At 40.8% G+C, this 21,373-nt stretch overlaps 1 protein-coding gene across 7 annotated transcripts in view; it reads right to left on the bottom strand.

Annotated features, from left to right (window-relative positions):
- YPEL1 (yippee like 1) overlaps positions 1-18,266 on the bottom strand; it is a 71,896-nt gene extending 53,630 nt beyond the window's left edge. For 3 of the 7 annotated variants that reach the window (XR_012155065.1, XR_012155066.1, XM_073312912.1), the window contains exons 1-2: positions 9,729-10,027; positions 1,192-1,274 (exon numbers count right to left, since the gene is read on the bottom strand). Coding sequence is in view for 1 of the 7 variants with exons in the window: in XM_073312912.1 (XP_073169013.1) it covers positions 1,192-1,274; positions 9,729-9,789 (144 nt within the window). In the remaining 6 variants the exon portion in view is untranslated. Of the gene's footprint in view, positions 1-1,191; positions 1,275-9,728; positions 10,224-16,840 lie in introns of those variants that run through there. The other 4 variants (XR_012155067.1, XR_012155069.1, XR_012155068.1 and 1 more) reach the window with 4 other exon arrangements.
- Between the last annotated feature and the right edge of the window lie 3,107 nt (positions 18,267-21,373).

Genomic DNA, 21,373 nt, shown 5'->3' with positions numbered 1-21,373 from the left:
CCATCATCAGAGCTGCACCTCCCAGCACATCCCAGGAGTGGGAATATGCAGAGGACACTCAAAGAGCAACTTATTTTAGCACTGAAACTGCAGATAAATTACAACTTTAGCAATTAGTGTGTTTGCTCACAGGTAGTAATTTCATTATGCATAACACCATTAATTTTATTCTCTATTGTGTTATCTTTTTTCATGTTTCTATTTCAAATATACAACAATTTTACAGACTGGGAAGCTGAGATGGAGGGAACTGAAGTAACTTGCCCATGGAGAGAGAAATGACACTTCAGTGGCAGAACTAAATCTATACCTGTAAATGACTAATCAGTATATAAACCTCACTCTATGGAGGATACTGTATCAGTGCACTGTAAACATATAGTCCGTAATGCTTGTTCAGCACTTTCAAGATGTTAAGTACCATACATATGCTATTCTAAACAACTACAGTATTTCCTGTTCAGAATGGTCATGTTGGCATGTTCAGCTTCTGATTTATTCAGAAAAGATGGATTATAAGTGGCAGGAATAGATGGGAGCAGAGATTCATGGTAAAGTGTGCCATCAATTATGAGATAGTACTCAAAATCCTGCCAAAGAAGTCAGCTATTTTACTTTGCAGCTGGGAAACTGTTTTTATTTAAACATTACTGAAGGTTACTGTGTAAACGTATTGCAACACTGCTTTCTGATGGTCCTAGACAAAGACAACCAAATTTATAGTTGGAGTACTTCCAAAGGAGATTGTGGAATACCCGTTATTGTAGATTTTTAAGAGCAGGTTAGATAAACATCTATCCTGGATGGTCCAGGTGTACTTGGTTCTGCCTTAGTGCAGGGGGATGACCTCTTAAGGTCCCTTCCAGGCCTTCATTTCTATGATTCTATACTGCCAAAGCTTTTTCATGTTTTGTAGAAAGTCAACAAGAGCACACTTCCACACACAGTAACTCCATTCAGTTCCCTCTCTCTTCCTGTTTCATAGTATTTGGAAGGCCTAAGATATGTCCATTAAAAATAAATGTTCAATCAATAGTAAGATTTTTAAAATATATTTAGCAAGCCTACTACAGTCTAATATAACTGCTTGTTGTAGCCATGTCATACAACTGGTAAGTACTGCACTACATAGTCAGTACGTTATAAAGCAGTTCTAAATGTTTTCACTCTTTAAGAAGGGTAGGTACATACCTTCAACTGAAGCTCTTTGAATGCAGAATTAGGTATGAGATGCACTCCTAAGTCACATAACCTCTGTTGTAGCATCAGGTTAACTATTTTTGCCCAGGAGAAAAGGAAATTGCAGTTAAGCAAACAATTTTATGTACACCCCTCAAGGCAGGCCAAGTGGCTTTATCCTGATGCAAAAAGCATATCAAGCTAGTTATTGCTCCACAGACAACACACACTAGACTAGGTCATGTGACTAGAGAGTTTGGCTGCACAGAAAATGACTTTAGGGGAATGACAGATGCCGACCAGGTCCTACCAAGGACTACTGCAGGCATTATGAACAATTCTGAAGTTTGACAGAGGAAGTCATTAAACATAGTGGCACTATCTGATAACAGTGTACTGTTAGTTATTCATACGTACATGTTCCTCAATTGTTATGCAGAATTGTAAAGAACAGGCAGATAAGAAATGCAAAATTTTAATCTGTCACATTATTTTAGGTGGTGATCCACTAAACTAGGCAGAGTCAATGTTCTGATACAACACAATCCAGAGAAAAAGCATGTGTTGCAAGAAATGAAACTTGATAATTCAGTGGGTGGTACTCTTCCCTTTGAGTCAGCACTGGACCAATAACTGACTGATCCTGGAAGCAGTATCTTCTGGGTAAGCTGTAAAACAGAGGTCTTTATCACTTTTGGATATTAAAGATTCCTTGGCACTTCACAGAAGTAGTGAAAGCTACTCAGAGGATTAAAAGTATTAAAAGTCTATAAATCAAGTTGTTTGAGTTATGAGGGGAAAGGAAAATGCGTCATACTGGTTAATTTATTCTCTTATAAAGATTAGTTGCTAGTACTCTCTAGATATAACTCTTTCTTCATACTATATCGAGGCAAGTGGAGATAGCTCTGTTCTAGCTGCTTTTCAGGGCAGATTCACCACAGGACTTCATATCAAATGGATATACTCCAAAGATTAATGATTGCTTAATAGAACAGTAGATGGAATTACACTGAGAACTAAAAAAGTCTAATGAAAAGCTGATTTTGCAAAAATGAATTTTAGAAGAGGTCCACCCTTAAAAACTATCAGTGTACACAGGGTTGGCAGACAGTATTTCTAGAAATAGGCAAATTGATAGGCAAGACAAAATTATCTTCTTAAGCTAAAACATGTTGGCGTCTTCAGAATTAGCTATGACAACTCTCTCTCGAACCTTCAAAAAAAAAAAAAAAATTCTTGAAGAAATAAACCAAAGATTGATTTGGGGATTTAAAGTCATGCCTCTGACAAACAGCGGTCTCCCTTTCCCCCCAAAAAAGTGCATCCGGGGAGAAAACTCCAGTTTAGAACGTTCTGAATGAGCCCTTTATGGATTTTTTCAGTAGGTGCAAAAGGTCTTTTCAGCCCACAAGGTGACCAATTATCTTTTAGAATATTTCTTATACCATAAAGGAGGGGGACAGATAAAACTTCCTGGCTTGGAACATTCTAAAATGTCACATTTACTTTGTAATAGTAGAATTGGGAAAATTCTCCTCCCACCCCCACCAGCCAAAATGCAAAGGATGAAGAAAGCAGCCTTTTAAAATAACTTGGGATAAAACTGTTTTCCTGATATCCAGTTTATGCCAAGACTTCTCCTTCTCATGAACCATAGTAAGGTAGAAGTACTAATTCCTTGGAAGAACTGAATTCTGTATTCACACTGGGATAAAATCCAGGGGCTCTATTTTCCCAACACAAGATGCAAGTAACTTCCACTGAAGTAAATTAAATGTGTACTGATTCCTGGAAATGTACATATCACTGTCTTGTCGTCGTGTCTTATGCAACAATGATGTTCAACCAACTGCAAGAGCAAAGCATACCTGAGCAAAAAGAGAATCATAAAGGGCAGTTTGGATAGTCAGATGATAAAGTAAAACTGAGCTGATCAGCTCAAACTGATACAATTAGGAGGATTAAAAACAAAAATTAAGCTTCCAAGCAGAGTCCTCAAAAAAGCTTTTGAAGGCTTTTATACTTAGTCTTTCAGCAATGCTTCACATGGGGATCTTTGCTTAACTTTGCTGGTCTTGAACAGAAAAGGAAAACATTCAACCCATAGCAGAACAGTATTGAGGCCCCATTTGAATCATGTAAAATTATCAGCCTGATAACTGATCTGTCAGCAATCAGGCTTGTCTTTATGGCAGAAAAACAAAATCTCCAAATCTTAGTATAGTCTGGCATTGTAGATGATTTTCTAGAAACAAAGATTCTAGATTTTCTATTATGTAATCAGAATAATCTTGCTTTTCCCCGCCCCCACTGTCTCTCTTTCAACAACCATGCAATCATTTTGAGAAAGATTAGCTTCTGATGAAGTACTAGGTCTTCCATGAGTAGATTTCATCTGTCAGTCATCCTGAACAGCTTTACTAAAAAAAGTCCTATTTTCCCAGAAAGCCTTATCTTTTAAGCAAGTGGAAATCTATTGTTACCCTCAGCTCCTTCTTCCTGGATGAATGAAAAAGCATACATAAGTTGACATGACCTTTTCAGTGATAACTTGTCCTTAAAAAACTCATCACATTTTCATTTTAATCAAACAAGTCTACCTAAGGTTTCTCCTACAGATAACTATCTGATTTAATAGTGGTCTGTTGGGACATTTCCCTTACATTATAGTCCTCCTCCTTAACCAGTCTGCTACTACGTTGGTCTTCCCTTACATGTGTACTGCCCTTATGGATGAATTTTATTGCTGCCTATTTAATTAGAACACTTGCCACCTTCAGTAGACAAATGCGCTAAGGCCCAGATCCTCAAGGGTCCTAACTCCCATTGATTTCAACAGAAGTTTGGAGTCTAAATACCTTGAGGATCTAGGGCCAAATACTTCCTACTGGACAGTACATCCAGTGTCGTATGTGAATGGATATTATCATTATAGGTTTTTGGTTTTTTAACCATAATGGACGGTCATAAAAATGACCATGAATTATTGATTTTCTTTCAAGGAAATAGGCACTTGCTATCTTCTGGACAGCTCTTTCAATGAGCTTCCTCACCCTATAAGAATGCACTGGTTGAGCTAATGATCCTTGCTTTGATCTACAACAGGAGAACTCTTCAGAATACTCCCCTTAATACATCCAAGAGAGCACATAGATGACCTGTTCTATAATAGCAACAGTTTATGAAAGGTCCACGAAATTATCTATAGCCCCATAATGATCACTCTCAGAAACCTTATGAAAGGCCAAATTAAGGCTCTAGGAGACTGACTGGTCTTGTAGATTCCTTCAGCTCCTGTTCTTTCTATTGATAGGAAGGCCCTTCCCCTCTCCGAAATGTATCAATATTCCAAGCTAAAAGTATAGGTTACGGTTACGGAGCTTTTTTTCCAAATTCAGAACAAATACTGGAGCTGTTTTCTATGAGCTTTGCTTAGGGGACCAATAAGTGTCTGCTACGATTATGGACCGATAGAGATGAGGGAGACAGACTGTAGGATGACTGAAGGGGTGTTAACAGGCCACTTCACCTTGAACAAGCCCTTGAAATATGTGCTACTTATACTAAACAATCTGTTCCACCTTACATTTAGGAGTGACAGTCTGAGTACGTTTCTGAGACCTGAAGAAGAACTGTTTAAGCTCGAATGTTTGTCTTTCACCAACAAAAGTTGGTCAAATAAAAGATATTACTTCACCCACCTTGTCTCTCAAAATTTTCATCAGGAATTTGTACCTCTTCGTGCTTCTAGTGAGCCTTCCACTTTTGTTTGTGTATGTGTGAAATCCAAATCACTTGTGAAATTCCAAGAGAGTATGACCCCACAGAATTTCTTATTCTTGTGCCCTCCATCAGCAAAGATTTTAAAGTGTTTTACAAAGGTGGGAAAAGAAATTGGAGATTCCAGGAACTTCATTCTTGGAGGATTAATCATTACAAAACATTAACGTAAGCTTTTACATCCAGTATCTGTTAGTCTGATGTAATTTAATTCACTGTGCAAGTTAATCAGATAGCTCAGTTCCTACAGCTACAGATTGAAAGCCAAGGACAGCCCAATTAGTCTCTTGTCTTCCTACTGAAGTGGTTAGAAGAGTGCTTGAAAAACCTTTAGTCACTTCTGTTCTCCAGGTGGCTTGTGGTAATTTGTTTGCCACACTGGCTGACAGGAAGATCTGAGCTAGGTGTATGGTTTGATTACTCCATTTGATGATGGCGAGACATGCTTACCTAAATTTCATCTAGGTTTTCACCAAAGTTCTGCCTACTATAATCTTAGCTCATGCTAGAAGCCATTCTGTGCGGTCATCAGCTTTTCAAAGCCACACCAATAAGAAAGTTCCTCAATAAAGCTTTATACAAAGCATCTTTGCACTCAGTCACCTTTCCTCAATTGTCTGCAAAATGGCATTTAGGTACTGATCTCCACATTTAGTTTAAATCACTAGACAAGATGAGATGGTCTGTAACTAATCTTGTGGAAGCCACTGAAGTTTAAAAATCTACAGCTGAAGCTTAAAGTTTTGAAAGACCTCTCTATTGTGTCAGTCTAGTCTTTTGGAAGATTATCCCTGGAGAAGATCAGCATGTCCTTGACCGAAAAAGCAAGTCAGTCATATCTACATTACCTAGAATGTGGTCTAACTTGTTTTTAGATTTCTTTGGCTTTGCAGAGATTTTCCTTGTTTGTGTGTGTTTCCAACACCCACAGTATAGCGAAAGGACTCATTACTGTAGGAAGGGAAAGTGTTTAGGTCTTTTAGCTTTTCTATCACAGTGGGGCTGAATTTAAAAACCAAAAACCAAAACTACAACCACCACCAACATGGCACTCTAACACCTTAGAGTAGGGATCCCTAGTTGTTTCATAGCATGGACCACCTTCCCTCCCATTTTGTATGAAGAAGCATAACTGTGGAAGCTATAACAATTGATTACCCAGGAAAGAGTAAGAGGAAATTAACTATAGCTGTCTTTAATCTATTTGATTTTTTAAAAAGAACAAGACATTTCACAATCTCCTCTCACAAGTATTTCTCTCTGCTGGAAACAAGAGCCACCAGTACCACATAGCAGTTTAGAAATTACTGTGTTTTGATTATCGAGTCTCGCTTGTCCTGTTTTCACTGAGGAAGCCTTGGAAAACTAGTGATGTGGAGTAGGATTGTGTAGCCCTCAAAAGAAGCACCAGGGAGACAGAATCTCTTGCTAGGCTAGCTTTTCTCTAAAGTTAAAAATAAGTCTCAAAAGAAAAAAAAAAAGAAAGAAAAAAGTTCAGCTATTTATCTTCTCCCCACCACCAATTTCCTTGTTTCAGTCTCTTGAAGCATCATAATCCCATGAGTTCTAGTACTTAAGGAACAGAAAGTCACAACCAGAAAATTTCAACACCAAAAAAAACAGCAGGGGAGGGTTTACAAGGTTTCATTTACAGTCTTTTTTTAATACATCCTAAGACAGCACAAATATCTATATGTTTCCCATGGATCACCTTTAAAATATGTTCTCAGAAAAGAAATGTTAGAGTAGACAGTATAAGGGTTAAACTACTATTCCTTCTACCTAAACAGTCTAACATCTCTAATGTTATATCCACAACTGAGTAGTATTCATAAAATGATAGCTTACATTTAGTTTTCTATGAATGAGGAAGTGACAATTTTAATGGTTGGCCTTTAAGTCATGCACTCTTTTCTTAGAATTTCAATCAAAGTACTATTCTTCAAGGCAATTCATAGTCTGCAGTACAGCATATTTATTTATTGCAATTGTATACAATCAAGGTCAAATGTATACCAACAGCCTCTGGAGTACAGTGTCACCCCTGTTAACTTTTTGTTTAAAATATCTTCACTGTTGCCACACATACCAGATATATTCATGTTCCCATTATTTTAATGAATACATGTTTTAAGAGGGACTACACTGGAGAGGAGGGACGGTTTGTAAGAATGACAGAAGAAAATTCAGAATTACAACTATCAATTATGTTTGGGTATAATTCTAAATACAGTGCCTTAATATATAATTCAAGTATGTTAATGGTCTGTTTTAAGATAGCATCGAAGGTTTAAAATTCTAACAGTACAATTACAGGGGTTTTTGTTTGTTTGTTTTTGTTTTTTAAAGTTAGTAGTGAACTCTTCATTTTCCTAGTGGGTGCACTGTGTGTCGTAGAGGCTTACAGGTAGGTTACAAGATTCCACATTAGGAATTAATACTCTGTGCTGAAAGAAACCCCCCACCCCAAATGTAGAAGCGTTCTCATAACATTATATTTGTCTATGCACTCTTACAAAGTCTCTCTCTCACACATGCTGAGCTTTAAATAATTGAACGTTTTCCCTTTCATTTGCCTTTATTGCCCAGGTCCCAACTATAGCAGTACAGTAGGTCAGAAAGCAGCAAAGACTCAAGTACATTTTTATTTACAAGCAAAAATACACCTCACATTTAATGCATTTCTAGATTGGACACACAACATTTACCAACATATTATGACAACATAAAGGCAGGAAATTCAGAGTTCACGGAATGTTGGCCATAAATATGATTTTGCTGACTTGCCAATCTGCAAACATTTGAAAGTTTGGTAGCTTGTTTTATGAGAAACCTTCACTGGAGAATAAGAAACCAGTATTAAACAAGAGACTTTATATTATATACCCGAATCCTTCCTGGCTGGAAGACATTGCTTAGGCTAAATTTATTTGAACACATGGGACTTAGATCTTTTATTGAAAAAAAAAATCTCTATACACTCAATAACCCCTCTTCAAAGTTTTACGGTCTCAGGTTTTTAATCCTTTCTAGACAATTTAAAGTTGTAGTACGAACCTATGATCCAACTGGAGCATATATTCAAGAGATATTCTTATTATCAAGACCTCTTTCAAAACCTTTATACATATCTGCCTGTCTGGGAATTATGGTAAACCTTAATACTGTCAAACTAAAGAGCTTCTTGTATCACATTTAGATGACTCTAGAAAAGTCTACTGGATGAGAAGTTAGATACCAACCACATGTGGGGGATCTCATTTTTTTCTTGAAAGTTCAGTGTTCTAGCTTTCTTTCTGAACTTTGCTGGTAAAGTTTGCCATATTCCTCCTCCATTTGTTTAGTATGAAATGTGATTCCCAGTAACTCCATAGGTCTGGAAAACATTCCCCCGCTCAATTATTCAAATCTAACCTTCCACTTACTTACAGTGTGTGTTGAATAATGAAGTCATGTCTCCTTCTTGAAATTTATAGTGGAGTGTTGCTGAAGAAAAGGTGATTCTTACCTTAATATTTTTCTTTGTGATTAAAAGAAATTTGAATCACATTTCTGCCTGTATTTTCCTACAGTTTTTTTTAAACCAATATTTATGATTACTAGAACTAAAGAGCTTGCATCTTTTCTGAATTTAATAAACGTATGCTTTTGACAGCACTTTGTATATAGTCAGTTTCAATGTTTTGCATTTGATCAGTCACACTTCCTGCTTTGTGCATTAGCACAGCACATCACTCACCCTTTCTTTTGTTTTTTGTTTTTTGTTTTTGGGGGGGGGGGGGCAGAGGAGAGGAGAAGAACAGGAGGAAGGGAAGAGAAGAATAGGCCTGCAAGAAGATATCTACAAGCAATACTGCAGCAAAACTGCCGACATTTGTGTGTGGTGCCAGAAGTGTCATCTCCTCCCAGGAGATGAGGAGTACAAAAGGTTGAAGTGGAAGTTAAGGGGTGTGTGGCCCAAGGAACCTCCTTCACTCCTCAGGCCTCTGCACAGGACTAGAGAACAATGAAGGTACTTAAAAGGAGTGGCTTCTTTACTTCCTGGGACTCCTCAAGGAAGCAGCTTTACTTCAATGCTGCTAAAGATACCAGCAGGCAGGAGCAACAGAGGGTGATAGCAGGGAACAGAGAAGATGGAAATAAATAAGGGATGGCCCCAAGAAAGCTGTTCTCTGGCTCAACCACTCTACCCCCATCCCCAACACACACCACCATGAAAAACAAAAAACACCAAAGTTTGAAAATTGAATTGCATTTTTTCCTTAGAAAATATTTATAGGGTGCTCCATCAGAAACCTAATTTGACTTAAAGCACCAACTGTCACTTTATATTTTCCCCTGGATATTAAATTTTACTAAATGATTATGGAGTCTTAGTTTCTTTCCACAATTGATATAAAAGGACAGGGCTAGATCATTTCAAAAGCTTCAGAATTTCTTTTTGAAATTTAAACTTGAGACTGCTTGAACATTCCACAGAGTAATCCATTTTTTAAGCTCCACAAATTAACCAGATGGTATATAATAATGAGAGCGAAGAAAGGGTTTAGATAACGTAGTGATGGACTTCATGTTGATCCACTGGATTGTGTAATACAAGCTAATTTTGTGACCTCTACTAGATTAATCTTTTTAATCAATTTAACAAGAATAATTTCCCAATCCTGAGCTCTGTACTTCCCTCAGACAGTTTCCTTCCTTAGCAAACTTATCACATCTAATCCTGGTCTGATAAAGACCAGGCACATCTCAAAAGTAGCACCTACCTCTTATTCGTGGGGGGTTACGAAGATGGGGCTTTACACGAAGTTTCCAGAAAACATCCATTCCTTTGTATAATGCACCTATGACCCAAGAATGGAGCTCTTGGGAAGATACTTTGAAGTATGCATCAGATTTATACCACTTATGTATTGGAAGTACTGACAACAATTTTGGTTAAAAAACCCCACATGAAGTCTCTAAACAAATCACTTGCCTTGGAAATCAATTCATCATGATTGGCTAGGTGGGCTCTGCAGTGGATACAGCTGTAGGTTCGGTGACAGTTTGGCAGGTAAGCCTGGAACGTTTTTGATTTTGTCATTTTTACCATCTCTGCTGGTGGCTCCTCACTCAGCTCAGGGCTGGCACTTGAAGAATTACAACTTTGCTGAACTCGCTGACAAAAAAAACACTGGAAAATGCAAGCAAAAGCCGTTGTTGTTCTGGAGCGTGTGTGGCACTTTCCACACAGATGCCACAAGAGAAACAGTCACAACCTGCAAGTAAACAAAGAAGACAACTTTTAAAAAGCCAGGAATACAGTACATTCAACTATTCTCTTGGATTTCAGAACTTTAACCTCCCTCCATCTCCCCTTCAAAAAACTCCACAACCCATTAACACAATGGACATCTTTGTTTAGCAGCCTCAGCAGAAAGGCAAAATATTAAAAGGAATGGAGACTGAACTAGCTTTTCAACAACTTTGGTAGACACTAAAATAAGAAGTGGAAATAGTGTGGGAAACCTGCACTTGCTAAACTCATAAACCCATGCTAAACTCCAGAACACACAGGAAGTGGGGAGTTGTGTCTATTTTTCAATTTCCAGGGCATTTCACAAGCACTGGACTTGAAGTCAAATGTGATACATACACAAAACAAAATCTTGACCAAAAATTTGCACTATTTTGAGATCAGACTATTTCCCAGCTATAAAGTTCAAGCTTTTTAGACCAGTCTCCTGTCCACTCCGACTATTCAGTTCTTTCAGCTATTTTCCCCCCTTACTCTACCAAAATAATCTTAATATCTAACAAATTTCAGTAGTGGAGAACAGATTCTACAACCTACACATAAATATTAAGAATTCTGTTTTCTATGTTCAAAATGCTGTACACATTCTTGATCCTCAGATCTCCTTGGAGGAAATAACATATTACATACACTGTGACATTTTATATAAATATACAAAAAATGAAGGCTACACTTTTCTATCATCCTCTACCTTGAAAGTCAAATTTGCACCTGCACGCTACAGATCTGTTTACTAAAACATTACTTAATAGATTACGTGACTCAAAGCAACTGAACAATCCAAGCATGAAGACTACTACAGTAATTCAGTGATACTGTACAAAAGATCACCTATTATGCCACCAATCATTATGCGGCTGGTATGGTGGATCAATAACAGAAGTATTGAAAGAAAAGTGCCAATGTAATAGTTCACTGTATTTCTGGTCTTTTCTATTGGCTTTATGAAAAGTGAGAATAAAAAGCACAGGTACGGTTTACTAGCTAGATAATATGAGAGTTAAAGAAAAAAAAAGTCTACTCTTTCCTGTTAAGCAGTAGCCTATGTATAGCTGGTAACTAAAATTGATTTGTTCATCTGAGTTGATGAACCAAAAAAACCCAAACAAAAAGTTTAATGCTGCTATATGGAAGAAATAATCAACCACCTAGAACTCAAACTATTTTTGTATAGGTTTAAATGAAATTTGGTTTGACAAAACAATGGAACAAAAGATATCAAGCATAAATCATGTGTGACCACCATGACAACGTGCTTTCCATTTAAAGCCACCCACCCTTACATAACTTTGCATTTTATTTTCCAACTGCTTTATTCAACAACTGGAAAAAAGAGGCACCACCTGAAGTATTGTTAACACTTCAAAATGCAGAAAGGTGATTTACTTCTCATATTGCCACAGAATATAAGTTTAGCTATGAGTTTACACTCCTGAATTACATGGATTCCACTGACTGCTTTGAGGAAGCAATTTATAAATAAATCATCACAAATCTTGAGAAACAACCATATGAACATATAATGCCTGCTTCAGGAGGCATAAAGACCACATGCATCAGCTGTTTTTGAATTTTTACCTCAAGCTAATAAAAGGATGGGTGCATACTTTATAAAAATTAAAGAACTTCAGTGAATTCTATTTGTATAGTACATAATTAACTGTAAGGAAACAGTCCTCAACTAAAACTTAGAGGGATGTGTACATTAAAAAAATAAGTAAGTAATGGGAACATATTGCCAATAAGGGCACATCCTCTGTTCATAACAAGGCCTACCTGCTTTCCCCAAGAGTTTTTAAGGGGGGGCAGGAGTGGAGAAAGATGAACTATGAAGAATGGAAAGGATCTGGCAGGTAACTAATTTCACAGTTTTTGAATGTTCACCTAATATGTACGGATTTTAGAGTGAACATGCATCCAGAGCCCAAGATGGGTACATTTGAAATAAATCTAGACAAATAAGACACATGGATAAACACCAATATTGTAGACCTAACCCCAAAGGAAAATGTTTTACTATAAACCTATTAAGTTGTCATACATTTTTATATTTCCTTTCCCCATCCTTGCCAGCGACAAGGACGTGTGTCAAAAAATTCTTTATTGTAGGCTGCTACTCCTGTCAGTTTCAATACAGGATGAATTACAATGCACATCACTATGGCATCATTATATTCTCTTGGCATAGCCATCATGAAATATCATTGCATTTTAAGATCTAAGGATAGTATTAGAAGTATAAAACTACTATGGAGAAATGCAATGTATATGCAAAGAAAGAAACCACCCCTCAAAAATCCATCAGGGCTTGAAAAATCCACTACCCAGGTAGCAGGGAGAGGACCAAGCCAATTTCTGCAGATTTAGTAACCTGCAAATGGAGGGCAGGGGGGCTTCTGCTCTCTCATTTCTCTATGACCTCTTAAGAAACCCTGAAAGTTGTCCATATCCCTACCCCCTCAGGTTTGGAGACTTTAGACCTAATCCAAAACCACTGTCTGGGCTTTGTATCAGGTCCCAAATCTCCAAGACTAAACAGGATCTTAGTTTCTAAAGTAAAAAATACACACAGAAATTGTAGGGCTTTGGATCAGGCCTCTTAGGATGATGACTGAAGAACTAGTGAAATAATGACATTACAAGAGGTAATCAAGTGAAAGTTAACCAATTTAAAATATCCCTTCTACTCTAAAGTCAGACTGTTTAAAACTCTAGTTTGAGTTTCACTTAAATCCAAGTGATGGAAACTTGAGTAAAGGCTAAAGACTTGACATTTTTACCCCTTCAATTAAAAAGTGTTGACCTCAAACATTCCCAAGACCTCCCAGAGCTCCTTTGGCAAAGCCACATTCTCCTCATCTCCAAGGAGAGAGACCCCACAGGTTTTTGCACATCATAAAGCAGTCCTTCCTATGTTGCTTCAAAACAAAACAAAAAAAAGGGGGGGGGGGGGAGGGAGGGAGGGAGGCAAGCAAGCTTCCAAACCTGAACTAAGTCAATGCAATTTTCTCTCCCTAAGCCTGCAGATAAAAAGTGCCAGAGAAAAAGCATTACTGCCCATAACTGTGCTAAGAAGTAAAAAAACCAAACTTGTCTAGCGTCAGTTTCCAGAGCTGCTTCCCACAGGGCTCTGAACTGCGGTGACTGTCAAGAACCATGACAATTGCATATTATTGCTACTTAGACCACAAATGTCTAGCCAAGACCATGACCCACAGGTTGCCCTGAAAATCTGAATTTACACAGAATTCTGAAGTCAAAAAATGAGAAGTTTTACACAGATTCCAAATTGTGCAATTCAAGATACCAGCCTCTATGTGCCCTTCTCTTCAGCAATATGAGTTTAGGGAAGGAATAGCTGGAATTTCTGATGGAAAGGCTTGCTACTTGCAGGCCTCTGGGAAGCAGGAGCTGCAGCAATACATTTTCAGTTACTGGACAGCAGTGATGTCATCAGATCTGCACTTTCAGTCTCTTCTGACTGGCTGTTTGCCTTCTCCTCCTTCCAACTCCTCCCTCACTATCTCTCTATTAACAGCCTTATTTCCCCTGCCATCCTTCTTTCTCTCTCCATAACACCACATTCTCCTCCTCTTCACCCTCAAGAGTGTTGTTGATCTATTTCCCTCATCCATTCTCCCTCACTCTAACACATAAAAGTAGCAAAGGCACGTAAACTATCATGATATAGCCTGAACCTCCTCCCTCCCCCCAACAATTTATCTGGTCTTGTGGCTTTTAGGCTTTATGCCCTTCCAGGCAGGAACGGTCTTCTTGAATGTTAGTACAATTCATGACCCAGTGCTCCCCACATCCTGACTGGGGCCTTGGGGCACTCATTCAATATGTGATTAGTAAAGAATACCATTTGCTCCTGATTTATTTTGGGTTTCCTCATTAAAAAAAATTATACACAGCTCATAACTTCAGTGTTAGGTGGAATTAATTTTTTTTAAATTGGCAGATTCCTTTTATAAGATGTGTCATAAAAGAACTTTATCAACTCAAGCTCCTTTAGCTGTTGTCCAAAAGGGAACCAAACATTAGGTTACAGGCTTACTATCTGTATCCCTGAAGGCATTAACTGAGTGACTTAGAAAGTTCTGAATTTTACTATCACTAGTTTTCAAAATATAAATCATGTTGGGAAAAGGGAGAGTTAAATAACAACCCTCAGAGCAAAGCCTTTTATTTGCTAGTTAAAATAGAAATTGTTTCTCTGATGCCAAGATGCAGAAACCACATGACTTCAGTGTATTTTTTCCCTGTTAAAATAACTCAACACACTCTATTTCACTGCTGTCAAAAAGAAAAAAGCCACTAAATAATAACGAGAAAATATAAAATTGTATCCATGACACATGATGAAAATTAGAAAAAACAGCTCCCAGTCCCCCAAAAAGCACATAATCCAAGAACATATTGGAGTACTTAACCTCTTTTCTTGATTGGAAAGCAAGAGATTACAGAATAACCACAAGCATAATACATGAAAATAAGTCTGCAAATATGTGCAGTCTAACCATCTTTTAAACTATGGCATATATGACTCAAGAAGTACTAGCCTTAAAGATACTCCAAAAGTTAGTTGCTTATTCTAGGTTACTAATAATTATATTTATAAAATTCATCAGGATCAAAGATGTTCAGCATTGTACCTTCCTCCTTGCAGTGTCAAAAGTTACAGCTCTTAGATACCATGCATAAACTAGCTTCGTGTTGAGCACATACAAACACCATGACAAAATCTAGCAGTCAAACAATCTCAACAGTATCCAAATTTACTTTAAATGTCTACTTATGGGTTAATATCTCAACTCTGCACAATCATCTGGCAACAGAAATAAGAGGGCCAGTTGCAAAAGGGTTCAGAGTTAAGAGGAATGATTCTTACTATTCAAAAGTATTAAAAACAAAATAAATTTCCGTATTAGAGTGCATGTTGGAGGGTGTGGTATAGGAGATGGAGCTTCAGAAACTAACATTTTAAAGATAATTCTCAGTTTCACCTTGGTACACTGCTTCTTGATCCCTCCATTATTGGAGGCTGACAACGTTTACAATTCTTAAAACATGCTAACTATTTGAACAAAGAAACTTAGCATTTAAATCTGAACTTACAATTCATAGATTTCATCATGTAATTTCAGGTTTCAGAGTAACAGCCGTGTTAGTCTGTATTCGCAAAAAGAAAAGGAGGACTTGTGGCACCTTAGAGACTAACCAATTTATTAGAGCATAAGCTTTCGTGAGCTACAGCTCACTTCTTCAGATGCATATCGTGGAAACTGCAGCAGGCTTTATATATACACAGAGAATATGAAACAATACCTATTCCCACCCCACTGTCCTGCTGGTAATAGCTGGATAAGCTATTTAGATAAGCTATTACCAGCAGGACAGTGGGGTGGGAATAGGTATTGTTTCATATTCTCTGTGTATATATAAAGCCTGCTGCAGTTTCCACGATATGCATCTGAAGAAGTGAGCTGTAGCTCACGAAAGCTTATGCTCTAATAAATTGGTTAGTCTCTAAGGTGCCACAAGTCCTCCTTTTCTTCATGTAATTTCAGTTCTGCTGCCATCTAGCAGCATGACATCACTGAATGGGATGTCCAAATATGGTAGCCAAGTATCAGCCAATCCTAATGAAGTGGGCAGTCCCCAACCATGCTCCCGGATGTGTAAACAAACAATGAGAGGAAGCATGTTAAAGCAGATGTAGTCTAAGGACAGTACGATTATCCACCAGGTAACCGACATTAGTACTGGAATTTCAGATCTATGTAACTGAACATTTTAGTCTATCTTGTTTAAGAAGGATAGCAGCTGACTTGTAGCTCAAAGCTTTTAACATTTAATAAATATGCCATCTTCGTAACATTTCTCATTGTTATTCCTAACAGCTTATTTTTTGGAGAGGTTACCTTATAGAGTTGTGTGTAAACCTTTGACTCCCTTTTCATGATTTAAAACAAGAGACTTCTCAAACCTATTCCTGATTTGAAATGTATTTAAGTTTGGCACCTAACTCAGCAACAAGGCAACTACAGACTAAAATTCCCAGTCCTTAAGAAATTCATAGCTAAGTTAGATATATTAATTCAACCAAAATATATCGGTTTCTTGACAACTTAGTAGTTAATTCAGTTGAATAACTGTCTAGGCTGTTTTCGCACCACTCTTAGTAAGCTCAATTCAAGACTCATACCGGGAATTGTAATGACAAAAATAAAATAAAGTAGAAAATAGTTAACTCAAGGCTCCTGACTATTTAAGGGGCCTCTCTCCTAATCCATTCAATACAAAAATGCGGGAAGGGGGGAAATGAACGTTTTGTCTGGCACCAACAAGCCCGACACGGTTTTTTGTTTTAAATGCACAAACTGCCATTCGAGTACACTTCCTTTTTAAAAAAGAAACGCACGAAAGTCAATTTAATCAGATACGGTTCCATGTTTTCAGCTCAAGCAAAACACACTGCAATACATCATATCGACAATTATTAAATCTCATTCCTGATTTTTAGTAGCCAGTGTATAGATAAATTAAAACAAACACAATTAAGCTGAAAGTTACCTCCACAGATCGATCTTGGTTTCCCCCCTGGAAAGTTTTAAATAGTAAGCGATTATTCTTCTGTTCCCATTTCAAGCTCGTTTTGCAAATGAGTTTTCAGCCTCAGTATCAGCGCGCAAAGTTACCTGTGTAAATGGTGCTGCTTTTCGTTTGCAACAGTATCTACGAGGCTTACAGAACAATGTAACTTTTCATAAAAGCCGCAGCAGCGAAGAAGGCAACAGAGATCAGTCCCTTCAGCCTGCCCGCACCTCAGCCCTGGGCACGGTTGTGCAGCAGCAGCAGCCGGGGGAGGGGGAGATTTCACAGGGCTTTGCATGCAAGGTGGGGGGGACCCTGATCCGTCAGGGCTCTGCAGTCCGGCCAAGCGACCTCCGGCCCCAGCAGCGATCCCTGCAGCCTCTGTGCGCCGCGGCCTGCCCCGGATCGCACCGCAGGACCTCGGAAAGGGCTCGCAGCGTCCCCACTGTTTACAAACAAAGCCCCGCGCCTGGCAGGCGCCTGCCCGCGGGGGCTGGCCGAGTTAGCCCGCTCCAGCCGGGGAGGCGGGTCGGGCGCTGCGCTGGGACAGCTAGAGGCGAACTATCGGGAATCCGCCGGGCTGGGAAGGGGCGAGCCGCCCTCTGGAGCCGCGGCGCCCTCTGGTCTGCTACCCCCGCAGCCATGCAAAGCCTCACAATCCGCCCGGTAACACGGCGGCTGCAGCCGGTCGGGCAGCTCTGCCGTCACTTCCAGGCGCTATAAATAGAGCCCGAGCCCGCCGGGCCAAGCCAGGAAAGTTGCCTCGGCTTCCCGCCTCACCAAAAGCCGCCGCCGGGTCCTTGAGGCGCGGGGAGGCAAGGCCACGGCTGGCTACGGACCGGGGCGGCGGGTCCCTCGGGTTGGGGGAGCGGTTGCCGGGTTCGCTGCGCGGGCTGGGTACTCACCGGCGGCTCGGCTGCCCGGGCCGGACCCCCGCGGGCTCCGCGCAGCTGTGGGTCCCCCCGTTCCCTCCCTCCGCGGGGGGCTGGCTTGGCGCGGGGAAGGCGCAGCCTCCGTCGCTGGGGCCAGGGGCGGGTCTAGTGTCACTGGCCCCTCATGCCCCGCTCAGGTGGCGGCTCTGCGTGCGCCGGGGGGGGGGTCCGTCCCCCTCCCCAGGCTCAGGGGCGTCTTCCCCGCGGCGGCGGCGGCGGCGCCCAGGGTCATCAGGGGAGCCGGGGGCCGGGCCCGAGTCTCCTCCCCTCGGGACCGAGAGGCGGCCGAGGCATCCCGCGCCCGCTAGGCTCCTTTGTTTTGTTTTCCTCGCCCTGAGCCTCGCTGCCGGGCTGCTGCAGTTAAACCGTCTCCGAAGAACGGTGGCTGCGGCCAATCAGAACGCGCGTGCCGGGAGGGGGAGAGCGTGAGAGCCAGCGCGCTCCACCAGTCAGCCCCTAGGAAAGCGCGCGACGCCAAATCCCTTTCGGGGGTGGGGGGGAGGGGGGAGGAAGGGGAGAGCGCGAGACGAGGGAACGCGTGGTCGAGCCGTTTGCGACCTGCGTTCCCTACGTGCAAAGAAGTGGAACGCTGTGGGTGTCCAATGGGAATGGAGGCCCCGCGCCAGAGCGAGGCTCCTGCGCGCAGTCTGGCCCGGGAGACGGGGATTATAAATAATAGGCGGCGCGTGCGGGGTCCTCCGGCGACCGCGAGCCCCGCCCGGGGACTCCGCCTCGCTACACTGTGTCCCCCTCAGCTCGCGTCGCTGGGCGGCTGCCGTCTGCGCCCCCGAGCCGCTTCATTCGCGGAGCGGCGGCGGGGTTAGCGGTGAGCGCAGAGCCAGGCTGCCGGGCTGGGACTGGGGGCAGACAGAGCCTGGGGCCCTGGGCCATGGCCATGGCGGGCGGTCTTGGCCCAGGCTCAAGGAGAACGTAACCGCCGCGAACCCCCGTCCGCCCAGGGAGATCCCGCAGAGGGCCGGTGGTAGCAGGCTCGGCTCGCCAGAGGGACGGTGGCGACCAGGACCAAGGGCCGCAGCCCGCGGCAGCCCGACAGTGACAGCCGCGCTCTCCGGGGCACGGCGGAGAAGTGGGCTCAGTGAAAGAGGGCGAACACAAGAGCTGCCCAACAGGGCCCCTGCCACACGTAGCGACTCCTCCCTGGGGAGCCTCTCGCCGGCTCTCTACAATACTAATGGTTGTTTCCACAAAGCCCCAAAATACATCCTCCCCCATACTAACACTTGTTAAAACTTCCAGATTCAGTAAGATGAGGGGTAGGTTGGGGATAAGAGTACATCGGGGCCCCTGGAACTCCTTGGGGACAGAAGCATTCTGCCACCGCTAGTGCCAGGAAAAGGGGATCTTAGCCCCCTTCATTTCTCATTTCCCTTGGTGCTTGCCATGGCCTGACCCCTGAATTATCGTTTCTGGGGACAGCTCCACCTCACTCCAGCTGACACCCTGCACGCTTTCTCGCAGGCAGGATTTTTTTTAATCTTTCCTTTTCCTGTCTTGTTTTTGTTTCTGATTAGTACACACTATTGTTTAAAGGAGACAAAGGAAAACAATTACATTTCAATAGACAGCGAGAGATAAGAAAAAGGCAAGGTAATCAGTAGTCCAAATTCTAATTCTAAGGTGGCCCCAATAATTATGATGCTAATTACAACATTTTGCATAGAGAAAAATGGGTGGGAACAGAGAAGTTTGTTTTGACACAGGAAAGAAAAAGCAGCAATGACTTATGGTTGATTTTTTTTTTCAGAGCAGTCTGAGGGATTTAGATACACATCTTCCATTAATTTTAATGGAAGATTTGTCTAAAATGCCCTGTGCTATTTTGAAAGTTTAAACCTATTCCTCCTCTTTGTAAATTGCTTTGAGATCTAGAGCTGGAAAGTGCTCTAAAAGAGTTAGGTATGATTTTTATCATTATTTATTTTTGCCTTCGATCTTCTCTTTCAAGAGACAAAATAAATACAAAGGCTGGTTTGCTTTGGTTCTGCACTCTTAACTCCTGAGGCCAGCAGGAGCTGGGAGGCGTGTACTCAGACTAGGAGGAGCACTTCACCATAACAAGCTAAGACTGACCAGAATCCCTCATTCTCCCATTCATGGCTTTAACCCTGAGTCCCAACCTATGTTACATAGATACTTCACAATAGTATTTGCCCCCCTCACCTCATTTATTCCTAACCAATACTGAGTCATTTGTTTCTTAGGACCTCCTACTGTACATCTTTAATTCTTACTGACTTCAGTGGGAGGTAAGGGGGGCAGTAGAGTTTACGAATTAGAATAACATAATTCACTTTTATAGTTGCCCTTGAGATGATGGGTTGTAATCAATAAATCATGTGTGAGTTGTGGTTAGTCATAGTTCCACATTTCAATATCCAGAAAACTAGTGTGCATTTTTCCTGTTGTATATTTCCACCTCCTCAGTGCTGATTTAAGTGTTATTCTCAGCTAGTTGTAAGTACAAGGAAAAAATCAAATTTCCATGATAAAAAGTTAATGCAATGAGAAAAACACTAGGAAACAGCCCTTTGTAAACATTTATGGGGCCCATACAGTAGATTTTTTTTGCCAAACATTTCCTATTCTTGATATAGTAATTTCAGCTCCATCATGGGTAGCAATGGTGCAAATTTCAGAGTAACAGCCGTGTTAGTCTGTATTCGCAAAAAGAAAAGGAGTACTTGTGGCACCTTAGAGACTAACCAATTTATTTGAGCATGAGCTTTCGTGAGCTACAGCTCACTTCATCGGATGCATACTGTGGAAACTGCAGAAGACATTATATACACAGAGACCATGAAACAATACCTCCTCCCATCCCACTGTCCTGCTGGTAATAGCTTATCTAAAGTGATCATCAAGTTGGGCCATTTCCAGCACAAATCCAGGTTTTCTCACCCTCCGCCCCCCCCCCCCCCCAAACTCACTCTCCTGCTGGTAATAGCCCATCCAAAGTGACCACTCTCTTTAAAATGTGTATGATAATCAAGGTGGGCCATTTCCAGCACAAATACAGGTTTTCTCACCCAAATGTTAGCATTGACAGGGCACAGATGGTTACTTTTTATTTAAGCGTCTTGATGTCTATCCTCTGCCACAGTGCCCCAAACCAAGCACCCTAATCCTGTCGTCAGAGGAATCAAATAAGAGAGGAGAAAGGTAACAAAAAAGAGGGGATAAAAGAGTGATATATAAAATGAATGGGACAAAGAAGGTAATTTCGGTGTGGCTCTTTAACAAGAACAAGAGGACAGCTGATTAACTTAAAGGCAGAAAATTTAAGAGATAAAAAGGAAATACTTTTTTTACACAATGCATAATTAACCTAGATAACTCATTGCCTCTAGATACCATTAGCTAGAATGTAGCAGGATTTTTTTTAAATGGATATATATATATATATATATAAAATCTCCATTTAAATTTATTTTTTTAAATGGACATTATATATGGAGAATAAAAATCATAAGGTATAAATCCTCATGCTTCAGGTCTAACTGAACCAGTAGAAAGAAATTTCCTCCCACGGGATGGTTATTGTAAATTGTCCATGTCGTGT

The sequence above is a fragment of the Lepidochelys kempii genome, chromosome 15 (assembly GCF_965140265.1).
Source record: "Lepidochelys kempii isolate rLepKem1 chromosome 15, rLepKem1.hap2, whole genome shotgun sequence".
Taxonomy (NCBI): Eukaryota; Metazoa; Chordata; order Testudines; family Cheloniidae; genus Lepidochelys; species Lepidochelys kempii.
This window is presented reverse-complemented; position numbering and strand designations above follow the sequence as displayed.